This window comes from Pristiophorus japonicus, chromosome 6, assembly GCF_044704955.1.
Source record: "Pristiophorus japonicus isolate sPriJap1 chromosome 6, sPriJap1.hap1, whole genome shotgun sequence".
NCBI classification, from domain to species: Eukaryota; Metazoa; Chordata; class Chondrichthyes; family Pristiophoridae; genus Pristiophorus; species Pristiophorus japonicus.
The window spans coordinates 178,122,673-178,149,168 of NC_091982.1; the positions used below are offsets into that span (position 1 = coordinate 178,122,673).

The 26,496-nt window shown below is 47.3% G+C and overlaps 1 protein-coding gene across 1 annotated transcript in view; it reads right to left on the bottom strand.

Annotated features, from left to right (window-relative positions):
* The window catches only part of LOC139265891 (guanine nucleotide exchange factor DBS-like), a 429,407-nt gene that overhangs the window by 93,922 nt on the left and 308,989 nt on the right, over window positions 1–26,496 (bottom strand). The window contains exons 21-24 of the mRNA XM_070883437.1: window positions 16,398–16,523; window positions 6,359–6,580; window positions 5,033–5,125; window positions 30–108 (exon numbers count right to left, since the gene is read on the bottom strand). Of these exons, the coding sequence (XP_070739538.1) occupies window positions 30–108; window positions 5,033–5,125; window positions 6,359–6,580; window positions 16,398–16,523 (520 nt within the window). The remainder of the gene's footprint in view (window positions 1–29; window positions 109–5,032; window positions 5,126–6,358; window positions 6,581–16,397; window positions 16,524–26,496) is intronic.

Sequence of the window (26,496 nt, forward strand, 5' to 3'; positions counted from 1 at the left end):
TTCAAAGCTTGATTTACACTTTTATTTACCTCTGTAAGCTTGCAGTTGTCCCGTCAGTACTTTTCGGATTTCAGAAACCCAAAGGTTCTTCAGTTCTACAGATGACGCCTGTAATTAGGTGTTCATTTTCAAATTGGATGCAAAAATATAACGTTAAAAAAGAACAAATGGCTTAAAAATAGTGGGCAGGATTTTCCATCTGAGTTATGCCAGTTTCATAGTGCAATTCCAGCAGATGGGGCAGGAATCATTTGGGGAGCCACCCACTTGGCTGCCTACACTCTGTCCCAACCACTTCCAGGATTTTCCACCAAAAGTGATGGGGACACTCCCCCTAATACAGGCAGACATCTTCAAATTAGATGACAAATTTCCTAGCCTTTGCACTCTAGCAATAATGTACTATAAAACACCAGTGTGTTCCTAGCATCCAGGTACAATGGTAACATCATCATTGGTCAAGGTGAAAGGAGATACTACTCCTTATTTGTGAACATTTAACATTGAAGTACACTGGAGGTCATGATTAGGACTATAAACAGAACATACTGGAAATACTCAGCAGATCAGGCAGCATCTGTGGAGAGATAAACAGAGTTAACATTTCAGGTCTGTGATCTTTCATCAGTATTTTGCCTTGTGGCATGATTGGGACAGCTGTTCAAATTTAAACCAATCCCAGCACTAAACTCAATTGACTATGAGCAAAATACAACATATGCAGTTTAACACCATGTAGTGAAATAGAAATGTTTGCCAGCTGCTGTTGAGAAGGCAGGCAAGCTATCTAGTCCTCGCCCACTGTCTCTCTTGTGCACCTCCAAGTGCCTGGTACTAGTGTCCAAGGTGAAAATTCTACCTTGTCAGCTCAACATCACCAATAATGAAAACCTGCGGTGTGGGAAATCACGTATGTGGATCCATTTAATTCCATTACATGGCAACAAAGCATTGCACACCCAGCACCCTGCCCCCATACCCTAACTGCCTGGATAGTTAATACCTCTGATCGACACTGTAGTGTCTCTGCACCTTGTTACAAACTCACACGAGGCATGTATATATCAGACACGGTCACTCTGTGACCTTCACTTTATTCCCAGGACCAAGGAGTGCTGACCCTGGGTGGGACCTCCCCTTTAATAGCTGGAAACCCAGGTGAGGAGTGTCTCCCGCAAGCTCATCCCCTGTGGTCAGGGTGTGCATTTCAAGGGTACAGGTATAGTGTGCATGAGTTACAGTTACATAACTATTGTCATTGCAAGATGGTGAAATACATGACATCACCTCCCCGCTTGAGTCTTTTAGTTTCAGAGGTTAAGTCTGTCAGGTGGTCGACGCTCTCTCGTGGAGCGCCGCAGTTGTGGCTCTGGTGGCTGAGCCTCGGCATGCGTCTCTGTCACTTGAGGTGATTCCGGCCTGTCCGGGCTGGCCGCAGGGACTGTGCATGCTGAGGGCTGTCTTTGTTGCTCGTACGCTGGCAGTGGTGTGGGTGCTATCTCATCATACTCTTCTTCCGGTTCCTCCGTGTCTATGCTGAACCTTATCTTTATTTGGTCCAAGTGTTTGCGACATATCTACTCATTGTTTAGTCTGACCACCATGACCCTGTTTCCTTCTTTGCCAATTACGGTGCCCTCAAGCCATTTGCGTCCCAAAGCATGGTTAAGAGCAAATACCGGGTCATCTATTTCTATAGACCTCCCCCTTGAGCCTCGATCATGGAGCTTGGTTTGGGACTGGCACTTGCCCTCAACAATATCTGCCAGGTCTGGGTGAATGAGGGACAGCCACGTCTTTAGCGTGCATTTCATGAGGAGTTCCGCTGGCGGGACTCCCGTGAGCGAGTGCGGCCGGGACCTGTAGGCCAGCAGGAGGCGCGATAGGCGGTACTGAAGGGAAGGTCCTTGGATGCGTAGCATGCCCTGCTTTATGACTTGGACCGCCCGTTCCGCCTGGCCATTGGAAGCCGGCTTGAACGGCGCTGTCCGGACGTGCTTGATCCCATTGCCCGACATAAACTCCTGGAATTCATGGCTGGTAAAACACGGGCCACTGTCGCTGACCAGGATGTCCGGCAAGCCGTGGGTTGCAAAAACCGTATGCAAACTCTCCACTGATGGATGTCGTGCACGAGTTCAATATGATGCACTTGATCCACTTCGAGTATGCACTGACTACGATCAGGAACATTTCCCCATGAACGGGCCCGCATAGTCTACGTGAATACGTGACCATGGCCTGGTGGGCCAGGGCCACAGGCTGAGTGGAGCCTCCCTGGGGGCATTGCCCAGCTAGGCACACGTCGTGCACTTGCAAACCCAGTGTTCCAGGTCTGAGTCAATCCCTGGCCACCATACATGTGACCGGGCAATGGCCTTCATTAACACGATGCCAGGGTGCTCACTGTGGAGTTCCCTGATGAACGCTTTCCTTCCTTTCTGGGGCATGACTACCCGGCTGCCCCATAACAGGCATGCAGAGTTCATCCATCCGTCTCTGAAACGGCCTGACTTCCTCGGGGCACGCCCTGTGTGCGGGCACCCAATTCCCAGTCAGGACACATTTCTTTATCATGGATAGGAGGGGGTCTCTGTTGGTCCAGAGTTCGATCTGTCGGGCTGTGATGGGGGAGCCCGCAGTGTCAAAAGCCTCAACGGCCATGACCATCTCGGCGCTCGGCTCCGACGCCCCCTCGGTAATGGCCAGTGGGAGCCTGCTGAGTGAGTCAACGCAATTTTCGGTGCCTGGCCGGTGCCGTATGGTGTAGTCATATGCAGCCAGTGTGAGGGCCCATCGCTGTATGTGAGCTGATGCGTTAGCGTTGACAGCCTTGCTGTCGGACAACAGGGATGTTAACGGCTTGTAGTCCGTCTCGAGCTCGAACTGTCGACTGAAAAGGTACTGGTGCATCTTTTTCACACCGTACACACACGCGAGTGCCTTCTTCTCGACCATGCCATTTCCATGCTCTACCTGGGAGAGCGACCTGGAGGCGTAAGCCACCGGTTGGAGTCGGCCGTCATCGTTACCCTGCTGCAATACACACCCAACCCCGTAAGATGACGCATCTCATGTTAAAGCCAGTTTTTTACAGGGGTCATACAAAGTCAACAGTTTGTTGGAACACAGCAGGTTCCTCGCCTTATTGAAAGCCCGTTCTTGACAATCCCCCCAAAACCATTCACAACCTTTACGGAGGAGCATGTGTAATGGCTTCAACAATGTGCTTAAGTTCGGCAGAAAGTTCCCAAAATAGTTCAAAAGTCCCAGGAATGATCGCAACTCCGACGTGTTGCCGGGCCTGGGTGCCCGGCGAATCGCCACAGTTTTTGATTTAGTGGGCCGGATCCCGTCTGTGGCAAACCTCCTGCCCAGGAACTCGACCTCTGGGGCCAAAAACACGCACTTGGCCTTTTTCAGCCGCAAGCCTACCCGATCCAATTGGCGTAGCACCTCCTCCAGGTTGCAGAGGTGTTCCTCGGTGTCTCAACCTGTTATAAGGATGTCGTCTTGGAATACGACCATTCCGGGGATGGATTTGAGCAAGCTTTTCATGTTTTGCTGAAAGATAGCCACTCCGAACGAATGCCAAACGGGCACTTGTTGTAGCCAAATAATCCTTTGTGCGTCGTGATGGTGGTCAGAAGCTTGGAATCTTCCACCAGTTCCTGAGTCATGTAGGCCGAAGCGAGGTCCAGCTTCGTAAACAGCTTTCCACCTGCCAGCATGGCAAAGAGGTCCTCCACTCTCGGAAGCGGGTATTGGTCTTGTAGCGACACTCGGTTGATGGTGGCTTTGTAGTCGCCACAAATCCTAACCGAGCCATCTGCTTTGAGGACGGGAACGATGGGACTTGCCCAGTCGCTGAATTCAACGGCCGAAATTATGCCCTCTCTGAGCAGCCTGTCCAGTTCACTTTCAATTTTCTCACGCATCACGTACGGCACCACTCTGGCTTTGTGGTGCACTGGTCTGGTGTCCGGAGTGATGCATATCACTACTTTAGTGCCCTTGAACGTTCCGACACTGGGTTGAAAGAGTGACTCGAATTTTTGCAGGACCTGTGAGCATGAACTTCGCTCCATGGATGAAATGGCGTGCACATCCCCCCATTTCCAATTCATCTCAGCTAGTCAACTCCTCCCCAAAGGTTAGGGGCCATTTCCCAGAACAATCCAGAGTGGCAGCCGGTTCTGTAATCCATTATGCGTTACCACCAAGTTTGCACTGCCCAGCACTGGGATTATCTCTTTGGTGTGTACGTACGTAGCTGCGTCTCAATGTGTTCCAGTTTGGGCCTGCTAGCTCTGTGTGGCCATAGTCTCTCAAATTGTTGGGCGCTCATGAGTGACTGGCTAGCTCCCATATCCAGCTCCATGTGCACCGGGATGCCATTCATTAAGACTATCATCATCATGGGTGGCGTTTTAGTGTATGAGCTGTGGACGTCAGCCACAGGAACTTTCTGAACTTCAGCATCCATGGTTGTTCCCCAGGCCTCATCCTGCATTACAGACCCCTCGTCTGGTTCCTCTGTCTCGCAGACTAGCCTCACGACTGCCTTTTTGCACATCCTGAGTGTCCACTGACATTACAAATCCTGCAGGTATAAAGCTGGAACCTGCAGCTTTTGGCAGTGTGTCTACCCCCACACCTCCAGCATGAGCTGAGATTGCTGTTAACAAAAGGACTATTCCCAGGCATTCCTCTCTGATGGCCCGTTTGGCTGTTTCTAAGCACTCTGATGGAGGGTGTTAATGGTACCATCATGGGCCTCCTGCCCCCAGAGATCCCGCTCTTACCCGCCTGCCAGCTAACGCTTCCCACTGGGTTTGGGCAGTAGATCGACATGACTTATTCAGAAGATGCCTTGGATCATCTCTTGGGCCTCAGTTGCAGAGGGTTGGACAGTTTTTGGTTCGCCTCGGCCCCCATCCACACACTCTCTCTGGGAGTTAAAATCAGCCCTAAAGTTTATACTCTAAGTAATACAACTGCAAACAAAATACAGTTTTCAGTATTTAGTTACCTGAATAATGTACACTTCCTCTCTGCCATTGTACCAGATCTCAAACTTCTTAATGTCTCCCTTTACATTTTCTGTGATGCCAACAGCACTCATCTGAAAGCACAGCAGGTACATAGTTATCTACAGAGCTGGTCATTGTGATCAAAATCATGCTTGTGTTGCGAGAAAACTTGTTTCTTTTGTAATAACTTGTACACGTAAAATTTTGTGTAAATGTTATTGTTGTGAGTAGAAACTGAACAGCTACTTTTGCTGATTGTTTGGGGGCAGGATAATATCCGTCACTAAGGAGAATCCACGTTCTTTTTATAAACCCGGCATGGAATTACTTGGGGAAGCTATCCTAGCAGTTACGTCGGGATCTTGCTCTCTGGTGCAATCCCGCACTGACTGTACTGGATATGGGGTCAGAAGGAGGGCATCTAATCAGCATAAGTTATTGCATATTATTGTTGGAAAATAGTTTGATATAATTTGCTTTGAATTCTAATGTTCAACATTATTGTCAACATATTGTCACAGCTCTTTATTTCAAACTCATGCAGACTGGCAAATTTTTTCTTATTCTGGATTCACTGTATTAACTTCCAACTTTGAAGGAATTTCGATCAGAGATGGAGAAAACTTTGGAGTAACATGAGCCCCAAATTTCTGCCAGACTACCGCAGCATTCACACCGTAAGTCTGCTGGCAGTGCGGCAAAAGGCCTGGGAATTAGACCAGGGCTTGGATACATCAGGCACTGGCCTCTGCCTCAAGTTTCCAGAACCCCTGCGGTGGCAATCGGTGCACTGTGTCAGGGAGGGCAATATCGTGGGGAGGGGTCTTCCATGCTAAGATTATTCCCAGCCCCAGCCTGGGAGCCACCAATTGTACTAGAATCCTGGCTGGCGGAAGTAGGGCTCACCGGAGGATCCAGAACTGTGATTTAGTCTGAACACCCAAAAAATGGCAGCAATCTGTGAGGATTCATTGGCCCCTTGACAAAAGAGGGCTGATGAGCCCACGAAAGTAACCTTAAATTGGGTGGCCCTGGAACAGGGAAGAGTGTTCCAGCACCACTTTTCCTACCTCTTCTGATGTGGCGAGTGCAGAGATACGGTCACAGTGGTGCAGACACCAGCCATGATCATTCAAATGAAGGAACCTCCCCTGACCCCACATAGTCTAGCAAGGTCAGCAATGGATGTTCCAACAGGTCTATTCTGGCCAGGATCACAGGCAGGTGGATCCAAGGAATTAGTAGAACTTTTAATAATTAGACTGATAGCAGTAGGATGAATAAAACAAAATAATTTCACCTACACTGCAAATGTCATTGTGTACCTTTAATGAATGCTTAAAGCTGTAAGAGGGTGATTTCTCATGTCCATCCACATTTTCCTCTCGTTTCTTGCAGAACAGCAGCAATTTTGTGTAAAGGAAAAGGTGCCTTTGCATTGGCTTGAACCGTGCCAAGTCTTTGACCTTGCTGTGAACCTTTTTGTGGTCTGTCCACACATTAAAGGATCCTTGCATCAAGAGTTTCCCGAGGTCATTTAAGTTTCCCTGTAAAAATAATGCATTTCCAAAGGTGAAGCAAAATTAATGCACCATAGGAGAAGGTTGTATGATAAACTTACATATGCTATTTTAATAGGATAAAATTAAAATCAGCACTTCGCCAGTTTGCAGCAAGACTGCTGAGCACTGATCTCTTTCCTGACTGGCAGTACAAAATGAGTAGAACCTTTACCAATGAAACTGTACTGCGTTAATTTCTCAGCTTCAAAAATAAAAATTGAAGCAGTAAAGTAACTACAGACATCAAAAGAATAAACATTTCAGGGGAAAATCTTCCATTGTTATAAGCCAGTATAAAGTTTATGAGTGGAGGTGGGGTGGGGAGGGGGGAAAACGTATGGGTGGAGATCAACAAAGTCAATTCCCCAGGCCTCTGCCAGACAGATTAGATATCAGGCCTTAGCAGTATTGCTGGAAACTGGCAAAGTGCTGATCTTGGTATTATGGTGAATAGCATAGCAAGTTATTGAGGTCAGAACAGGTACTTCTGAGTTTTGTGTTCAGTGCAAGTGGCGTTTGTTGAAAGCAAGTGTCACAAATTTTGGAAAGTACAAAAGGATTTCAGACTCGCCTTAAAGCTGCGCTCCCCAGTATTGTAGGACTCACCAGCCTCATTTTGAAATTGTATTTGGATAAGTTTATTTTTCATTTATTTGGCGTCTAAAAACTTTGCTAGAAGCTAGTGGGCAGATTGCATCTATTTATTTCCACTTTTGTTAAAGTCCCGCCATATGTTTCCATAGAAATCCCAGTGTATTTGTTTTCTGGAGCAAGAAGAGGAGTAGTCAAGGACAGATGTCTTCACTGCTCCTCTTACACCATAGCTGCATTTACTACTCTCACAGCCTGACGTTATTGTATCTCAATTTGTCAAAGAATCAGAGCATCAGGAAACTGCTTTTTATTCAAAAGGTTATGAAAGAGTGGTGTTGCATGCTTTAAGCAGACCTTCAGACATGCTCTACATCATTACCAGTCAAGATCACCACTGCCCTCAATTTCTACATGTCAGGATGCTCCCAGGCATCCACAGGGGACATCACCCACACTTGCTAATCTGCCATCCATAGGCGCATACACTGATGCATTGTTCATCAGAGACAGCTAATTGATGTCCTTCTCAATGTGTTATCAGTAGTAGTATGACTGTGCTGCACATTTCTTTTGAGTAGCAGGACTCTCTTTAGATGGGTCGCAGGTGTCCTTACTGGTTCCTGCCCATAACTCTTAGGGGTGGAAATTCGGTGTGTTAGCGCCACCTGTTAGCGCCTCAGAGGGCTGAGCGCCGCGCTGACAGTTTGCGCTGCACTCACTAGCACTGCCCACTCGGTGACGTCACCGAGTTGCAACGCCCCCGTGGTGCCGCAGTCATGAAATTGACTACTTTCGCCTGCCATAGCGCCTGGCACTGCTTCCAACAGGGAAAGCAGTCGGCACATCGGTGATCCCGGGGCGGTATTGTCCGGAGTGCAAGGTAAGTGATGAAATTACATTTTTTTAACTACTATTTATTTGTGGCAGCAGTGGGGAAGTGGGTGTAGGCCAGTGAAATTTTCCACGAGTTTTTTTTTCCCTCTTGAGAGGCGAGGATGGCGGCATTCTAGCGGCAAGAAATTGAGTAGGCCTCCTGCGCTACTGCTCCGTTACAGCCCAAAGGGGAGTGTGGAATGCTTCTCTTAGCGCTCCAATCTCCTCTTGGGGTGAAACAACTGAATATCATATCTGGAAGCAGTAGACATCGCCCGGCGCTAAAGTTAGCAACCAGGCAGTGTCACCCCCTCAATGCGGGCGGCACCGAATTTCCACCCCTTATGCTTACAACAAGTAGCTGTCTTTCTTTTAACAGGAATACACAATCATACGTGTCAATGCATGCTACCCGAACAGCATCCATGATGCTCTCATCCTGAGACAATTAAGGATCCCTATTTGAGTCATTGCAAGGTTCGCTGTCATGAGACCAACCATACACTTTACAGCCATGGCTAATGACACTAATGAGGCACGTGCAAAGTCTGGCTGAGCATTACAACACCAGGAACATTGGGGCCAACAAAACTATAATCAAGCAAGTCATAGAGATATTAACACATTGGCCAAGATTTTGCGTTGAGAATAATGGTGAGGCTAATAGCGCTCACTGTTATTGTGGATTAAATCGGATTGCAAGTTCCGAAGTACACACATGTGCAGTTAATCATGGAAATCCAGAAGTTGCGGTCTGAGTTATCCTGCTCCTCCCAGGCTGTGCTATAACAGTAACTCGCCGATAGATTCGCCATTGAAATCAATGTCAGGGTGTGAGGTTACAGTACTTACTCACTAGTTACCCACGAAACACCCCAGAAAAAGTTGGGCTGGTGCATTCAGGTGCAAATGAATTTCTAACGACATAATTACTGCTAAATAACGTCTCTGGCACCGAAAATGTAATTTTATAAGTGTACAGGCTCATTCCATCAGAATTGAATTAGTGTTCATTTTTTTTTCCTATCTGTCTCTTTTATATCCCTCTCTTAATCCCATCTTTCTTTCCCAATCTTTATTTTGCTTTCTGCACATGATTAAATCTGGTTTAGACTCTGCAGCCTCGTATTCCCCTCCCTTGGCGGGTCCGGTGCAGCCGGGGTCGGTGGTGGGTCCCAACCTCGCTGCTGGCTCCCCACCAGCTGTCAAAAAAAAATGTTCCTGTTGTGTACCTGTAAAGCATGCACTCCCATGTTCCACCACCAGGGAGCTCATCCCTTGAAGTCCCAAGGGATTCCAGCATCCCTTGGGAACACTGTATATAAGCCGGCCCCTAAGGCCTGTTCCTCACTCTGGAGTGTCTTATTAAAGACTGAGGTCACTGTTACTTTAACCTGTGTGCAGCCTCATCTGTGTTTGGAACACAATAACTAGCGACGAGAATACGAATCCAACGCAATGATGCAGCAAGCTGTGGGCATCCTGGAGAAGTTCTCGGAGGGTGAGGACTGGGAAGCCTATGTTGAACGGCTAGGCCAGTACTTTGTAGCCAACGAGTTGGACGGAGAAGGAAGCGCTGCAAAAAGGAGAGCGGTCCTCCTCACAGTCTGCGGGGCACCGACCTACAGCCTCATGAAGAATCTTCTGGCTCCGGTGAAACCCACAGATCAGTCATATGAGGAGCTGTGTACACTGGTTCGGGAGCATCTTAACCCGAGGGAGAGCGTGCTGATGGCGAGGTATCGGTTCTACACGTGCCAGCAATCTGAAGGTCAGGAAGTGGCGAGCTACATCGCTGAGCTAAGGCGACTTGCAGGACAATGTGAGTTTGATGGCTATCTGGAGCAAATGCTCAGAGACTTTTTTGTACTAGGCATTGGCCACAAGACCATCCTACGAAAACTTTTGACTGCAGAGACACCGACCCTCAGTAAGGCCATTGCGATAGCACAGTCGTTTATGTCCACCAGAGATAACACCAAACAAATCTCTCAGTACACAAGTGTTAGCAATGTTCATAAATTAACTGGAAATGTGTTTGCGAGCAGAAATGTACAGGGCAGAACCCACGAGTCTGCAACTGCTAGCAGGCCTCAGGTAACCCAAATTACTCAGAGTCCCCAACAAAGGATGAATACAAGGCAATTCACATCTTGTTGGCGTTGTGGAGGCTTCCATTCAGCCTATTCATGCTGCTTCAAAGGGTATGTTTGCAAAACCTGTGGAACAATGGGGCACCTCCAACGAGCTTGCAAATGAGCTGCAAGCTCTGCAAAACCTGCTAACCACCACGTGGCAGAGGAAGATCGGTCCATGGTGTATCAAAGCAATTTCGAGCCTCAGAGGAGGCAGATGCTGAAGTACACGGGGTGCACACATTTTCGACGAAATGTCCATCCATAATGCTAAACGTAAAATTGAATGGCTTACCCGTAGCCATGGAACTGGACACTGGCGCTAGCCAATCCATCATGAGTAAAAAGATGTTTGAGAGACTGTGGTGCAACAAGGCATTCAGACCAGCCGAGCCCCATCCACACGAAACTGAGAACGTACACCAAAGAGCTTATCACTGTCCTGGACAGCACCATGGTCAAGGTCACCTATGATGGCACGGTGCACGAACTGCCACTCTGGATTGTCCCGGGCGATGGCCCCACACTGCTTGGAAGGAGCTGGCTGGGTAAAATCCGCTGGAACTGGGATGACATCCGAGCGCTATCACATGTCGATGAGGCCTCATGTACCCAGGTTCTGAATAAATTTCCTTCCCTTTTTGAGCCAGGCATTAGAAACTTCTCTGGGGTGAAGGTGCGGATCCACTTGGTCCCAGAGGCACGACCCATTCACCACAAGGCACAAGCGGTACCTCACATGATGAGGGAGAGAGTGGAAAGCGAGCTGGACAGGCTGCAACGCGAGGGCATCATCTCCCCAGTGGAATTCAGCGAGTGGGCCAGCCCGATTCTTCCAGTACTCAAAAGTGATGGCACGGTCAGGATTTGCAGCGATTATAAAGTAACTATTAATCGTTTCTCGCTATAGGACCAATACTCGCTACCTAAGGCAGACGACCTATTTGCGACACTGGCAGGAGGCAAGCTCGACCTGACTTCGGCCTACATGACGCAGGAGCTGGAGGAGTCTTCGAAGGGCCTCACCTGCATCAACACGCACAAGGGACTGTTCATCTACAACAGATGCCTGTTTGGAAGTTGGTCGGCTGCAGCGATCTTCCAGAGAAACATGGAGAGCCTACTCAAGTCGGTACTACACACGGTGGCCTTTCAGGACGACATATTGGTCACGGGTCGGGACACCGCCGAGCACCTACAAAACCTGGAGGAGGTCCTCCAGCGACTGGATCGCGTAGGGCTGCGGCTGAAGAGGTCGAAATGCGTCATCATGGCAACAGAATTGGAGTTTTTGGGGAGAAAGATCGCGGTGGACGGCATTCCGCCCACAGACGCCAAGACAGAGGCTGTCAGGAACGCGCCCAGGCCACAGAACGTCACAGAGCTGCGGTCGTTCCTGGGACTCAACTATTTTGGTAACTTCCTACGGGGTTAACCACCCTTTTAGAGATCCTACATGTGCTATTGCACAAAGGTGAGAACTGGGTATGGGGAAAAAAAACCAAGTAATTGCTTTTGAGAAAGCCAGAAACATTTTATGCTCCAACAAGCTGCTTGTATTGTATAACCCGTGTAAAAGACTTGTGCTAGCATGTGACGCATCGTCGTACGGAGTCGGGTGTGTATTACACAAGCTAATGTTGCGGGGAAGTTTCAACCGGTCGCCTATGCTTCCAGGAGCTTGTCTAAGGCCGAGAGGGTCTACAGCATGATTGAGAAAGAGGCATTAGCGTGTGTGTTCGGGGTAAAGAAAATGCATCAGTACCTGTTTGGCCTCAAATTTGAACTGGAAACCGATCACAAGCCCCTCACATCCCTGTTCGCTGAAAACAAGGGGATAAATACTAATGCCTCAGCCCGCATACAAAGGTGGGCACTCGCGCTATCAGCGTGTAACTATACCATCTGCCACAGGCCAGGCACTGAGAACTGTGCAGATGCTCTCAGTCGACTACCATTGCCCACCACGGGGGTGGAAATGGCGCAGCCTGCAAACTTGTTGATGGTGGCGCAGCCCGCAGACTTGTTGATGGTCATGGAAGCGTTTGAAAATGACAAATCACCTGTCACGGCCCGCCAGATTAGGACTTGGACCAGCCAAGATCCTCTGCTGTCTCTAGTAAAAAACTGTGTATTGCGTGGGAGCTGGGCCAGCATCCCCGTTGAAATGCAAGAGCCAATCAAGCCGTTCCAGCGGCGAAAGGATGAGCTGTCTATTCAGGCAGACTGCCTTTTGTGGGGTAACCGCGTAGTGCTACCAAAAAAGGGCAGGGAGACGTTCATCTCAGATCTCCACAGCACACACCTGGGTATAGTAATGATGAAAGCGATAGCCAGATCCCACGTGTGGTGGCTCGGTATCGACTCTGACTTAGAGTCCTGTGTACAGCAATGTAGCGCATGTGCTCAGTTGAGCAACGCGCCCAGAGAGGCACCACTAAGTTTGTGGTCCTGGCCCTCCAGACCATGGTCGAGGATCCATGTCGACTATGCGGGCCCGTTTCTCGGTAAAATGTTTCTGGTGGTGGTGGATGCTTTTTCAAAATGGATTGAATATGAAATAATGTCAGGAAGCACCGCCACCGCTGAAAGCCTGAGGGCCATGTTTGCCACCCACGGCCTGCCTGACATACTGGTCAGTGACAACGGGCCATGTTTCACCAGTGCCAAATTTAAAGAATTCATGACCCGCAATGGGGTCAAACATGTCACCTCGGCCCCGTTTAAACCAGCCTCCAATGGGCAGGCAGAGCGAGCAGTACAAACCATCAAACAGAGCCTTAAACGAGTCACAGAAGACTCACTCCAAACCCGCCTGTCCCGAGTACTGCTCAGCTACCGCACGAGACCCCACTCGCTCACAGGGGTGCCCCTGGCTGAGCTACTCATGAAAAGGACACTTAAAACCAGACTCTCGCTGGTTCACCCCAACCTGCATGATCAGGTAGAGAGCAGGCGGCAGCAACAAAATGTAAACGATGGTCGCGCCACTGTGTCACGGGAAATTGATCTGAATGACCCTGTGTATGTGCTAAACTATGGACATGATCTCAAGTGGATCGCGGGCACATTGATAGCTAAAGAAGGGAACAGGGTGTTTGTAGTCAAACTAGACAATGGACAAATTTGCAGAAAGCACCTGGACCAAACGAGGCTGCAGTTCACAGACTGCCCTGAACAACCCACAGCAGGCACCCAAAGGATCAACGACACCACGCCGGACCAGGAAATCGAACCCATCACGCCAAACAGCCCAGCAAGGCCAGGCTCACCTAGCAGCCCTGCAGGGCCAACAACACGCCAGCCCAGCAAGGGCACAGCCAACACACCAGAACAGACATTTGTACCGAGGCGGTCCACCAGGGAAAGAAAGGCTCCCGACCGCCTCACCTTGTAAATAGTTTTCACTTTGACTTTGGATGGGGGAGTGATGTTGTGTATCTGTAAAGCATGCACTCCCATGTTCCGCCACCAGGGAGCTCATCCCCTGAAGTCCCAAGGGATCCCAGCATCCCTTGGGAACACTGTATATAAGCCGGCCCCTAAGGCCTGTTCCTCACTCTGGAGTGCCTTAATAAAGACTGAGGTCACTGTTACTTTAACCTCCCTTTGTGCAGCCTCATCTGTGTTAGGAACACAATAGTTCCTACCCGACCCGCCAGCAAACGTGTCTGCTTACCATCCTGAAAAATTCACCCCTGCGTGTCTCAGTGAGGATTCTTCAATCTGAATGGTTGAAAAGCCTCAATGTTTCTTTTTTCCTGCTCGCAGACGCCACAGATTGCCTTTAGAGGGCACCATGCTGGCTTCAACGCCCGATGACAGTCGGTCTGTGCTCAAAAGCCCGCGGAAACTCCATGTGCTGCTCTCAAAGTAGCGAACAACGAGCTCTGTTCCTTCGCTGCTGGCCGCAAAATCCGCGTCCTTCTTCTTCTTCTTAGATAGTCCCTCGGAGTCGAGGATGACTTGCTTTCAAATGAGTTCTCAGGTGACTGTAGAGACCAATGCGGGACCTACAGTCTCTGTCACAGGTGGGGCAGACAGTGGTTGAAGGGACGGCTGGGTGGGGTGCCTGGGTTGTCGTGTGCTCCTTCCGCTGTTTGCGCTTGGCTTCCACGTGCTCCCGCGAAGAGACTCTAGGTGTTCAGCGCCATCCCGGATGCTTCTCCTCCACTTCGAGCATTCTTGGGCCAGGGATTCCCAGGTGTTGGTGGGATGTTGCACTTTTTCAAGGAGGCCTCGAGGGTGTCCTTGAAGTGTTTCCTCTGCCCACCTGGGACTCGCTTGCCTTGTCGGAGCTGTGAGCATAGCGCTTGTTTTATGAGTCTAGTATTGGGATTTTTTCGATCGATCGCCCAAACTCCGCAGGAGCCATCCCTTCGGAGATGGTGAATTTCGGGCCCATAGTCTCCTCGGTGTAACCTACAGTTAAGTTTCCATGACCCTACTGCATACAATATCATCTGACCTGCATAATCCCCAGCTATATCCTACCTATATTAGCCAAAGATGCATCTTAAGACCCATTTAGCCCCATCCTTCTTTCTGAAGGAACATTACCCAAGACAATAGCAAGAATATTCTCTGGATGCACAAGTGCTACCAAATGTTTATTCACTACAAGTGGTTTGTGCTGTGGTGCATCACTGTGCTTCCCTATGGTGAAACAGTATGATTTAAGGGCTCTTGAATGTAATCTACCACCCCTTCTACATGCTCATCAATGGCTGGTCAATGAGGTGGCTACTTGCGACTGAGGTGGCCCTCTACCTCCTTGAACTCAGTCTCATAAGCAACCAGGTGCAAGGGACCTGGATGGACTCAGCTGGCAACCTCCCCTGATGTAGCTTACACCTGTGCTTTTACTGGAGAGTGGTCTTCAGCCCCCACAAAAGACCACCTTCCTTTGGTACGACTCTTCAGCAGGGTGTAGTGTTGCCCAAACATATCCAATGTGTCATTGTGATAAATGAGTTTACTTTTCTGTCCCTACTAGAACCTTCCCTTAAAGTTGGCCTTATAGCCTTAAGAGCTGTTGCTTGCAAGGGTTTCTGGACCCAGCCGAGCATGGTGCAGGCCAAGCTCTTTTCCTGGCTATTCAAAGGACTCCCAGTCGAATGCTGGGCTGGGCCAGCCCTCTGTGGTACAATGGAGCTTTATAATTGGGTGAGTTCAACTCCATTTTCCCATTATCTGAAAAATAGGATCTATATTCCAATGATAACTTACTGCAGCATTACCACTAAAATGCTACAATATAATACATTTCTGGATAATAATTAATATTGAGGTTAGTACCATTGTTGCAATTAATTTTTACTTCTGGGATTTACACTTGCTATAACATAAGCCTGAGGCTAGAAATTACCTCATAATAGCAGACACATCATTCACATGATCATGATGACATCCGTCTGTCCGGTATTTAAATTGATTCAATTTTAAAATAAGTTGGTTAACACTTAATTGATAATAGCAGACAGAGCTATGCCATATGCATTATGAGTTTGTCTACCAGCACCAAATATAATTTCTATCCTTTCATTGCCCAATTTGCCAATCTTCTTTCTCAGCCCAGGCCAGATTATTGGATTGTTTACAGTCTGTTCCTGATCATTTCAAAATAATTTATTCTGCTAAAGTTTTAAATGAATCAATAACTTGAATTAAGCAATGAAAATAACGCAGCAATTGAGAGTTTAGTTCTCATAAATCTGAATTTTCAGATCATTTGAATAGTAAATTTAAATTAAGAAAACGTGACTATACGCTCAACATGTTGTGTCGATTTATATTTGGTAGTTTGTGACAAAAAGCTGCTGTTCCTTATGTGAGGTAAAAATATCAGCTATCAAACAGTAGTAGAATGTCAACTGAGAAGCAATATAAGAAATAGGAGCCTGATCCACCATTCAATAAGATCATGGCTGATCTGACCTTGGCCTCAACTCCACTTCCCTGCCTGGTCCCCATAACCCTTGATTCCCTTATCCTTCAAAAATATTTCTCTCTCCAACTTAAATATATTCAATGACCCAGCCTCCACAGCTCTCTGGGATAGAGAATTCCAAAGATTCACGACCCTCTGAGAGAAGAAATTCTTCCTCATTTCTGTTTTAAATAGGTGATATGTTACCATACATAGGATTACACAAACTGTTCAAAAACAGAATAGGTTGGACATAATTTTGTGCTCTTACCTCAAACCCAGTGATAGCAATCTGATGCATGGAGTCATTCACTGATTTAATTATACTAATCATTGTCTCCAGTGCTTCCTCTAGTTCTGCGGTGCCTTCCGAGTTCTTACTGCACTTCAGCATCTCCTAGTAGAAACAATCATGTAATCTTAATGGACAGTCATAACACAGTACGTCATGCAGTCTATGTAAAAGTAAATCTATTTTGCTCATATTATATTGGGGGCAATTTTCGCCTGCATGCGGTAAACAGATGAGTAGTGAGAGGGATGTGTGTAGCGGCTGCCTAGAGGACTCAGAGTGCAATCCATGTACTTTTCATGATGAGCCCTCATTATCATGCAGTCGGTGAGTTGCCAGCGCAATAGGCAGCTGGTCAAAGTGGGGGTGGGAAATCAGGCGTTGCGCCCATTTGTCAGTGGCCTGTAGCAGCATCTTAAAGCGAGGTGTATTTTTCATTGCAACAGAGAGAAGAAAAACTATGGAGCAGTAGGCAACATGAGTGCAGAACCTACACCAGAAACTACATAAGCATTCATATCCATTAAGGTGGAAAACCCACAAGCGACTGCCAGAATAATGGCTCCAAAAACTCCAGCTTTGCCTGACAATAGCCGAGGATTAGTTTAAGTATTGCTGGAATTAGCTGCCTCCCAATTTGTCCCAACCATGGCTGGTGGGTATATTCAGGAACTGGCAGTACTCAGGTAGGCACAGATGAAAATGGCATCTGGAGCATTATGCCACTTGATCCAGCTCCAATTCCCTGCCTGCTCCCCATAACCCTTTATTCCCTTATCGCTCAAAAATCTGTCTATCTCCGCCTTAAATATATTCAATGACCCAGCCCGCACAGCTCTCTGGGGCAGAGAATTCCATAGATTTACAACCCTCTGAGAGAAGAAATTCCTCCTCATCTCAGCTTTAAATGGGAAGCCCCTTATTCTGAGACTATGCCCCTAGTTTTAGTTTTCCTTCTGAGTGGAAATATCCTCTCTGTATTCACTTTGTCAAGCCCCCTCATTATCTTGTGTTTCGATAAGATCACCTCTTATTCTTCTGAACTCCAATGAGTATCGGCCCAACCTACTCAACCTATCTTCATAATTCAACCCCCTCATCTCCAAAATCAACCTATTGAACCTTCTCTAAACAGCCTCCAATGCAAGTATATCCTTCTTAAATATGGAGACCAAGAGGCCAATTTTCCACATGGCCGATTGTTGACGCAGTTGTCGAGGTACGGCTGATTTTTTTAGTGGCCGATTGCGGCAAAAAAAAAGTTCCAAGTTTCGTCCGAATAAACTTTCATTTTGGAGCGGCGCAGATTGTCCTTTAGCTCTGTGGGTGGAGCTTAAGGTCTGTGCGAAAAACTGAGGTTGCCAGGGTAACGAGGGACGCTGAATTTATCCAGTAGTATCATTGCTGATTTTTCTCTCCCCAAGAACTTCTATTTTCATAACAGATATAAGCATTCCAAGAGCCTAATTTTAAAAAATTGATTTGTCGCTTTGTAAACTCAACCATGACCCCGTGATGGCCCCCGCCCCTGGTGCCGGATGCTTCTATCCCGGGCCAAAATGCCTCCTGCCCCCGGTGCCATGTCTTCAGCTCCGCTAAAACAATGGCGTCTTCTCTGTGCTGATTTTCTCTTCTCTGCGCTGATATTCTTAAGTGCAGGTAAGGTTTTTCAGAACGGTGCACTGCGCCGTTTTTGAAAAAATTTTACTTGGCCAAACTGGCCAGAAATGACGCAGCCGGCACCCCCAGTGACATCAAAAAATCGGGAACTAAAAAAATCGGCTGTAAGTAGTTTAGGATGGTGCAGAAACTTTGGCGAAACTTGCAGATTTTGGTCTGCTCCAAAAAAAACAAAGTAGGTCAAAAATACCGCGCAGAATGGTGGTGAAAATTCAAACCCAAAACTGTACTCAGTACTCTAGATGTGGCCTCACCAATACTCTGTACAGTTGTAACGGAACTTCTCTGCTTTTATACTCTATTCCCCCTTGCAATAAAGGACGACATTCCATTTGCCTTCCTGATTACTTGCTGTACCTGCATACCAATCTTTTATGTTTCATGCACAAGGATCCCCCAGGTCCCTCTATACTGCAGCACTTTGCAATTTCTCTCCATTTAAATTATAATTTGCTTTTCTATTTTTTCTGCCAAAGTGGATAACCTCACATTTTCCCATATTATACTCCAGCTGCAAAATTTTTGCCCACTCACTTAGCCTGTCTATATCCCACTGCAGATTTTTTGTGCCCTCCTCACAATTTGCTTTCCCACCCATCTTTGTATCATCAGCAAACTTGGTTACATTACACGGTCCCTTCATCCAAGTCATTAATATATATATTGTAAATATTTGAGGCCCAAGCACCAATCCCTGCGGCACCCCACTAGTTACTGTTTGCCAACTGGAAAAATGAGCCATTTATCCCGACTCTATGGTTTCTGTTAGTTAGCCAATCCTCTATCCATGATAATATATTACCCCCAACCCCGTGAACTTTTATCTTGTGCAGTAACCTTTTATGTGGCACCTTATCGAATACACCACATCCACTGGTTCCCCCTATCCACCCTGCCCGTTACATCCTCAAAGAACTCCAGCCAATTTGTCAAACATAATTTCCCTTTCATAAAACCATGCTGACTCTGCTTGATTGAATCATACTTTTCCAAATGTCCCGCTACTGCTTCCTTAATAATGGACTCCAGCATTTTCCCAACGGCATATGTTAGGCTAACTGGTCTATAGTTTCCTGCTTTCTGTCTGCCTCCTTTTTTAAACAGGGGCGTTACATTTGCTGTTTTCCAATCCGCTGGGACCTCCCAAAATCCAGGGAATTTTGATAGATTACAACCAATGCATCCACCATCTCTGCAGCTACTTCTTTTAAGACCCTAGGATGCAAGCCACCAGGTCCAGGGGACTTGTTCGCCTTTAGTCACATTATTTTATCGGGTACTACTTCTTTCGTGATAGTGATTGTATTAAGTTCCTCCCTCTCTAATTCTGAAAGCAACTGAAAGACTGATGTGTTCTACGAGGTTCCTACCTTAGCTGATGGGACCTGAATGTTTCTTGTGGTAAATTATTATCTTCAAGGTTCAGTGACAGAAACCTAAAAATACAGATTTGCTAAATCTATTATAAAAATGAACCATGGTATTTCTAGGACAAATATTTATCTTGCAGTCAGTCAGTATTACTCTTGAAATGTTAAATTGATACTTAGCGAACTGAAATAAGGCTTGCCGTTTCTCTCAACAGTAAGTGTGCCTCCCATTTTTGAGCTCTTTCAGTGCTGGTAATTAACACCAGATAGAAGGACGTTGTTATTGCTGTTGATGGTAATACTGGGCCCAAATTTGGCCCTCTGGTTTTATCGGCGCATCTCCGAGCCCCCCGCCGACATTTTACATCAAAAAAAATCCGTGCGATGATGGCCGATTCTCGGGCCATCTGTGGAGCTGGCATGGCGCAGAAGAAAGAGAGGGGGGCGGAGCTAGGTCCCGGCGCTGAAAACAGTGCCGAGACCTCTGCACATGTGCGCTAGAGTCTGCGTGCATGTGCAGTAGCTCCTGGCAGGCTGTTTCGGCAAACACGCACTGCAGGCTGTGTGGGAGGGGCCGAAGCACACCGTCCCTAGCCCTGGCCGAATGGGCTCCCTCATCAGTGGCCCGCTGCGTTCCCCAAGGTAGGACTTCTATTTTTTATTTATTATTTACTGATTGATTTTGGTGCTTTAGGTACAGGGTTCCTTCCATTTTTTAATTTTTTATTTATTGATTGCTTATTACTTTGGTCTTGGTGCTTTAGGGGCATGGTTCCATCTATTTTATTTTCTAATTAATTGCTTATTACTTTTTGTGCTTTGCTTGGTGCTTGGTGGTGCTTTAAATTTAGTTACTTGTGCCGATTCCTTAACTGTAAGTAAGGTCTCTGTGTGGACAAAAGTGGACACATACACTGCCCTAAGTTAGTTGAGTACAACTTTTTTCTGGCCAAATTGGCATAAATGATGTAAGTGGCTGGGAAAGCCCTCTTTTGAAAAAAAAAACTTACCTAACAAAAAATCTAACTAACTCTGGTGCAAATGAAATGGCCATATTTGCAACTAAAAAGATACACCAGAAAAATCAAGTTATACCAAAAAAACGGTGCAACTAATGGGGAAATTTGGGTCCACTGTCTTAATACCAAAAGGGCAAACTAAGCTACTCAAGAGTAGATTTGAGAACTACTGACCCATCTCCAAATTTCCCAATGTCAACAGTGATAAGGAGAACAGGTAGTTGGAAATAGGCAACCTAAATACAAGATCATTACTAATAGATCCAATAGGGAAATAAGATGAATTTTCTTTACTCAGGGAGTGGTTAGAATGAGAAACTGGTAACCACAGGAAGTGCTTGGAGCAAATTGCTTAGATGCTTTCAAAAGGAAACTAGCTGAATAGATGAAAGAAGAATAGAAAGATATGCTGAAAGGCTGAGATGATGCAGATGGAGTGGAAGGATGTTCACGTGGAGTACAAAGACCAGCACAGACTAGTTGGGCTGGTTTCTGTGCTGTATATTCCATTCAATTCTATGTAATTTCATAAAAATATATTTAGCTATCCATATATATAAATAAACAGTACAAATTATATTGGGTCATTTCACACATCCTATGTCATACTTATGTAAAAATTATTATCTCACAAACAAATTTCCTGCTCATATGCAAATTTCTCAATTTTCAAAAATAGCAATGATAGAAACATAGAAACATAGTAAATAGGTGCAAGAGTAGGCCATTCGGCCCTTCGAGCCTGCACCACCATTCAATAAGATCATGGCTGATCATTCACCTCAGTACTCCTTTCCTACTTTCTCTCCATACCCTTTGATCCCTTCAGCCATAATGGTCATATCTAACTCCCTCTTGAATATATCCAATGAACTGGCATCAACAACTCTCTGCGGATATTAATACTAAGGGCTAGATTTTACACTTTTGTGCAGATCGCCCAAAAATGGGCGTTATTTCCAGTGTGGGCAGTAAAAATGGGTTTTCAGATCACCGGCTTGTCGCCCATTCTCAACGTCCCTAGTCTCCATTTTTGAAATTGGGCGTTACCGCGAGCGATATGGAATGGGCGGTAGCGTTAAATCTCTCTGACCTTCTGCCGTAAAGTGTCGCCGTCCTTAGCAACAGCATGGCAATGCTCGATTCCTGTGATTCAGGAGGTCAAGGGTCATCATGACATGCGCAGAAAAGGAGACAGAGAGAGAGGGAGCTGAAAGGGACTGAAGGCGTGGCTGGGTGTGGTGTGGCTGCTTTGGGAGGAGGGAGAGTTTAAAGCTTTAAAACAAATAGGGAAACAAAAATTAGCTGTTACCAGCCAAACATTTACCCGAATTTGGCCTACAATGGAGGGAGAGGAGGAGGCGTCACAGCACGCTGTGGAAACTGATTCTGGCGAGAGCAGTGAGCTAGGAGAGGAGCACATGGAAGGTGCAAAAAAAAGGAGGTTCTCGGACGAGGCAAATGCCTCCCTCCTGCAGGAGGTCGAGACACGCTGGGGTGATTTGACCCAGGGAGGGCGTGGGAAGCCCACGCCAAAGGCCTACCAGAAGATATGGGCCGAGATAGTAGAGGTGGTCTCATTGGCAACCAACGAGGTGCGTGAGGGCAACCAATGCCGCAAACGATGGAACGACCTTGTGGGATCCGCAAGAGTAAGTATTACATTTATTTACATGTACTTATGTATTTATATAATTTGATTTGTAACAGTCATGAGTGACTATCAGCAGGTGTGAGGTCTTTCACTTTTAGTGGGAATGTTGTAGTCAAAGCCTGCGGTCACGGTGGACATCTTTAGGTAAAGAATGATAATGATCATAATAAGCATGATTACTTCTGTCGGTTATGTGTTATCAGTCTCTGTAACAGTACCTAGCAATGATATCATGCAATGATCTCATGGAATGTCATCCTGTCACCTTTTACAGAAGAAGCTATCGACAATGAGGTCTGTGCAGAGGCGAACAGGTGGGGGGCCACCAGTTCCCAGCGACATCACTGAGATGGAGGAGCGGGTGCTCACACTCATGGTGAAGCACCACCGGACAGCCACGCAAGCATCTGCAGACCCTAAAATGAAGCGACATGAGTCAAGTTTACACCATTGCGTGATGTGAAATCAATAGATGCCACACCCACTCATATCTGAACAATCATATATGATCGATGATTTCTAAAATTGTCCTAGAAATAATGCTGGCCGAATAAAAATCATTGCAATGCACCATGTGTTGATGGTTATGAAATGTGATGTCTGTGATTATCTTGATAGCAGTGATGCTTTTGTCGTGCATATGTTGTGTGTAGCGCTGGAATCACCTTGTGACCCTAGCACCCCCTTCTCCTCTCATTTGTGTTTTGCAGCTTAGCCAGCAGCGCGGGCCCAGGCAAGACCACAGAGGCCAGAAGGTGGGGGCGCAGGGCCGGACTCGCCGGACGATCCTACACCTGGTGCTGAGGAGCTCCGATTCTCGCCCGTCAATCTGCTGGGTCTGTTCTCTACGGATGAGAGCGCAGACTTTGAGGAACCTGCATTGCCATGCTCCAGAAGCCATTCCATCCCAAGGCCATCTAGTGCTCCTCCGGTCATTCCCGCCTCCACTCTGGAGGTACCGGCCCCAAGTACCTTGCCACAGGGCACCGCATTTGTCCCTATGACTGCGCCGACCCCGCGGAGGTTTCGTGGACGCAGCAGGTCTGGTCCACGAGCACCACATGAGAGCGGAGAGATGGTACAGTTGTCCAGGACTGTAGACATTGGTGACCAGCTCCTTGAAGCATTGGGCGGTATATCCCAACAGCTGGCCACCATGACGGAGTACGTTCCACGGATGGCGATGGCCCTGGATGCTATAGCCAGGAACACTGCTGGCACAGGCCTCCCAGTGGTCCCGGAGCGCGGCACTCCACCCCCTAGGTTCTGTTCCACCACTGCGAACGACAGATGAGAGGCAGGACCAAGATCCTGCTTCTGGATCACAGAATGTTCCCCCCTTGGCACCCCCGCTCCCGTACCCATGCAACTACTGCTTCTGCCTTCACCCCCCAGTGAGGCACCGCCTGAGGAGCTTTTCGGCCAGATGGCATGGAGCGAGGAGGGGAAGGGGTAGAGGTGGGGAGAAGAAGGGGGGGGGGAAGGAAAGTGAGGTGCATGTCCGCAGGTGATGGCTGTGTCATATCTCCATCTGGGTGTATGCAAATTGTTGTAATGTATGTGGGGGAGGGGACCACCCTCCTGCTTTGCATTTGTATTCCATGTTGCTGGACATCTTGACCATTTGATTGATGTCAATGGTGGAATAAGTGGGGTGTGGGCGGGAGTGGGGTGCTTTTGCCCGTGATACTTATGATTTCAGACCAATGTTGGTATGAAAGTTTTTTTTATTAACATAACCTTATTGCGCATTGTCTCAGATAGCTGGACTGTTACACACTGGTGATTCCTTAACATGAAAGGGTTAAATAATACTTAACTTCAATCAACATAAACTTTAACTGGCACCAAGGTGATGGCCACCATTGATGTCTGAGCTGCACACACACAGCAGAGTGTCAGTGTTGTCACTCACAGCAACGTTCTTTTAGGCAAATCGTTCAGATATCAGCTCCTCATGCAAGAGTCTTGCAACTATGTAGCCATAACAGGCCCTTTCCTGTGGTCCAGAGGGGGTCGTGGGCATGGTTGCATAGCCAGCCTGATTGTCTGGCCCTAGGCCAGCATCCAGCCCCTCATCGTCCCTCTTTCTCCTGAGCTGGAGCATCAGTCCCTTCTGGCAATTCTTGTCCCCTCCTGATAGCCAGGTTGTGCAGCATGGCGCACATGACCACGAATTTAGCTACTTGCTCAAGGTTGTATTGTAGCTCCCCTCCTGAATGGTCCAGGCATCTGAAGCGCTGCTAAAGCACAGTTATTGTTTTCTGTACCACACTGCATGTGTTTCTGTGGCTCTAGTTGTATTGCTTCTCGGCCTTGGTGTGGGTGTCACGCAGGGGGGTCATCAGCCAGGTGGCTAGGCCATATCGGTTATCACTAAGCATCCAGTATTGTCCTTGTGGCTGACTCTTAAACATGTCTGAGACAGCGCTCTCACACAGCATGTGAGCCTCATCGAAGCTGGCCGGACATTTGGCAGTCACTGCTATTATGATCTGGTTGCGGTCGACAACTAGTCTAACCTTCAGGGAGTGAAATCCTTTTCTGTTACGAAAAAGCTTTGGGTCCTGAGAAGTTGCCCGCATGGTGATGTGAGTGCACTATATTGCTCCCTGCACCCTGGGGAACTTAGCAATGTGGTAGAATGCTCCAGCCCTGTCAGTCTGAGCCTCCCTGGTCATGGGGAAGCTGATAAAGTCCATCCTTCTCACGTACAGGGCCTCCATGACCTGTCTAATGCAGCGATGGGTGGCATGGTGAGACAGAGGGGAAATCTCGACCGCGGAGGCCCGAAAGGAACCGGACGGGTAGAAAGACAGTGCCACGGTGACCTTGACCTCGACCGACACTGATGCCCTGATGGCAGGCTGCATATTTGGCCTGATGAGCTCACATTTTTCATTGATCACTACCTTGTGGAAGCACAGTCTCTGAAGGCAGGTGTGCTCGGACATGTCGAGGTAAGACCTCTTTTCCCTGTACGTGCGGGATGTGTATGGTCTGGACCTCTTCCTCATTCTTGTGCATCTTAAATTGGGCACATAATGATGTGCATCACACATTGAGCCATTTGTACTCTGCAGCATCTGCGTATTAATCGATGCAGGCTGAGAAATGAAAGTATAATAGCGATTGATCAGAAACAATAATTTCCGCACTAAAATACATCTCCAGTAAACCCCCAATTGTCCAGAGTCTGAAAATATCTTTGTTGAGATGGTCACTTCACCTGAGAAGAGAACTCCAGAGTCAATCCAAACTCCCCCAAAGTTGAAGCAGCCTTTTGAATGAAGCAACCTGCAACTTAAAAAATGTCGCCCACACCGCTGTGATTCGTTCAGAACAGTTCCACATTTTCTGAGCGGTGTTTTGGGCGAGTGATATTGTGGGCGATGTGTGTGCGAGGTGGTGAAAGTGACGCTAGGCGATCTCCTGGGCGTTAGTTTCGGCAAATGTGATCTTTACGACAAAAAAAAGTGGGCGGTCGGTATTATTGAATCTTGGCATTAATTCCGTGCGGAAACTAACACTGGGAAATATTATGGGCGTTGATTTCGCCCATTCTGTTGATTCCGCCGCAAAAAAGTGGGAGGGCAGTATTATTTTTTCCCGGCGTTACGCACATGGGGAAAGTAACGCTCGGTGATAAGTGTCCGAAAAATGCACGTCAGTTTCCATTTTGTGGCTAAATAACAACATAAGAAAATAAGAACATAAGAATTAGGAACAGGAGTAGGACATCTAGCCCCTCGAGCCTGCTCCGCCATTCAACAAAATCATGGCTGATTTGGCCGTGGACTCAGCTCCACTTACCCGCCCGCTCCCCATAACCCTTAATTCCCTTATTGGTTCAAAATCTATCTATCTGTGATTTGAATACATTCAATGAGCTAACCTCAACTGCTTCCTTGGGCAGAGAATTCCACAGATTCACAACCCTCTGGGAGAAGAAATTCCTTCTCAACTCGGTTTTAAATTGGCTCCCCTGTATTTTGAGGCTGTGCCCCCTAGTTCTAGTCTCCCCAACCAGTGGAAACAACCTCTCTGCCTCTATCTTGTCTGTCCCTTTCATTATTTTAAATGTTTCTATAAGATTACCCCTCATCTTCTGAACTCCAACGAGCAAAGACCCAGTCTACTCAATCTATCATCATAAGGTAACCCCCTCATCTTGGGAATCAGCCTAGTGAATCATCTCTGTACCCACTCCAAAGCCAGTATATCCTTCCTTAAGTAAGGTGACCAAAACTGCACGCAGTACTCCAGGTGCGGCCTCACTAATACCCTGTACAGTTGCAGCAGGACCTCCCTGTTTTTGTACTCCATCCTTCTCGCAATGAAGGCCAACATTCCAT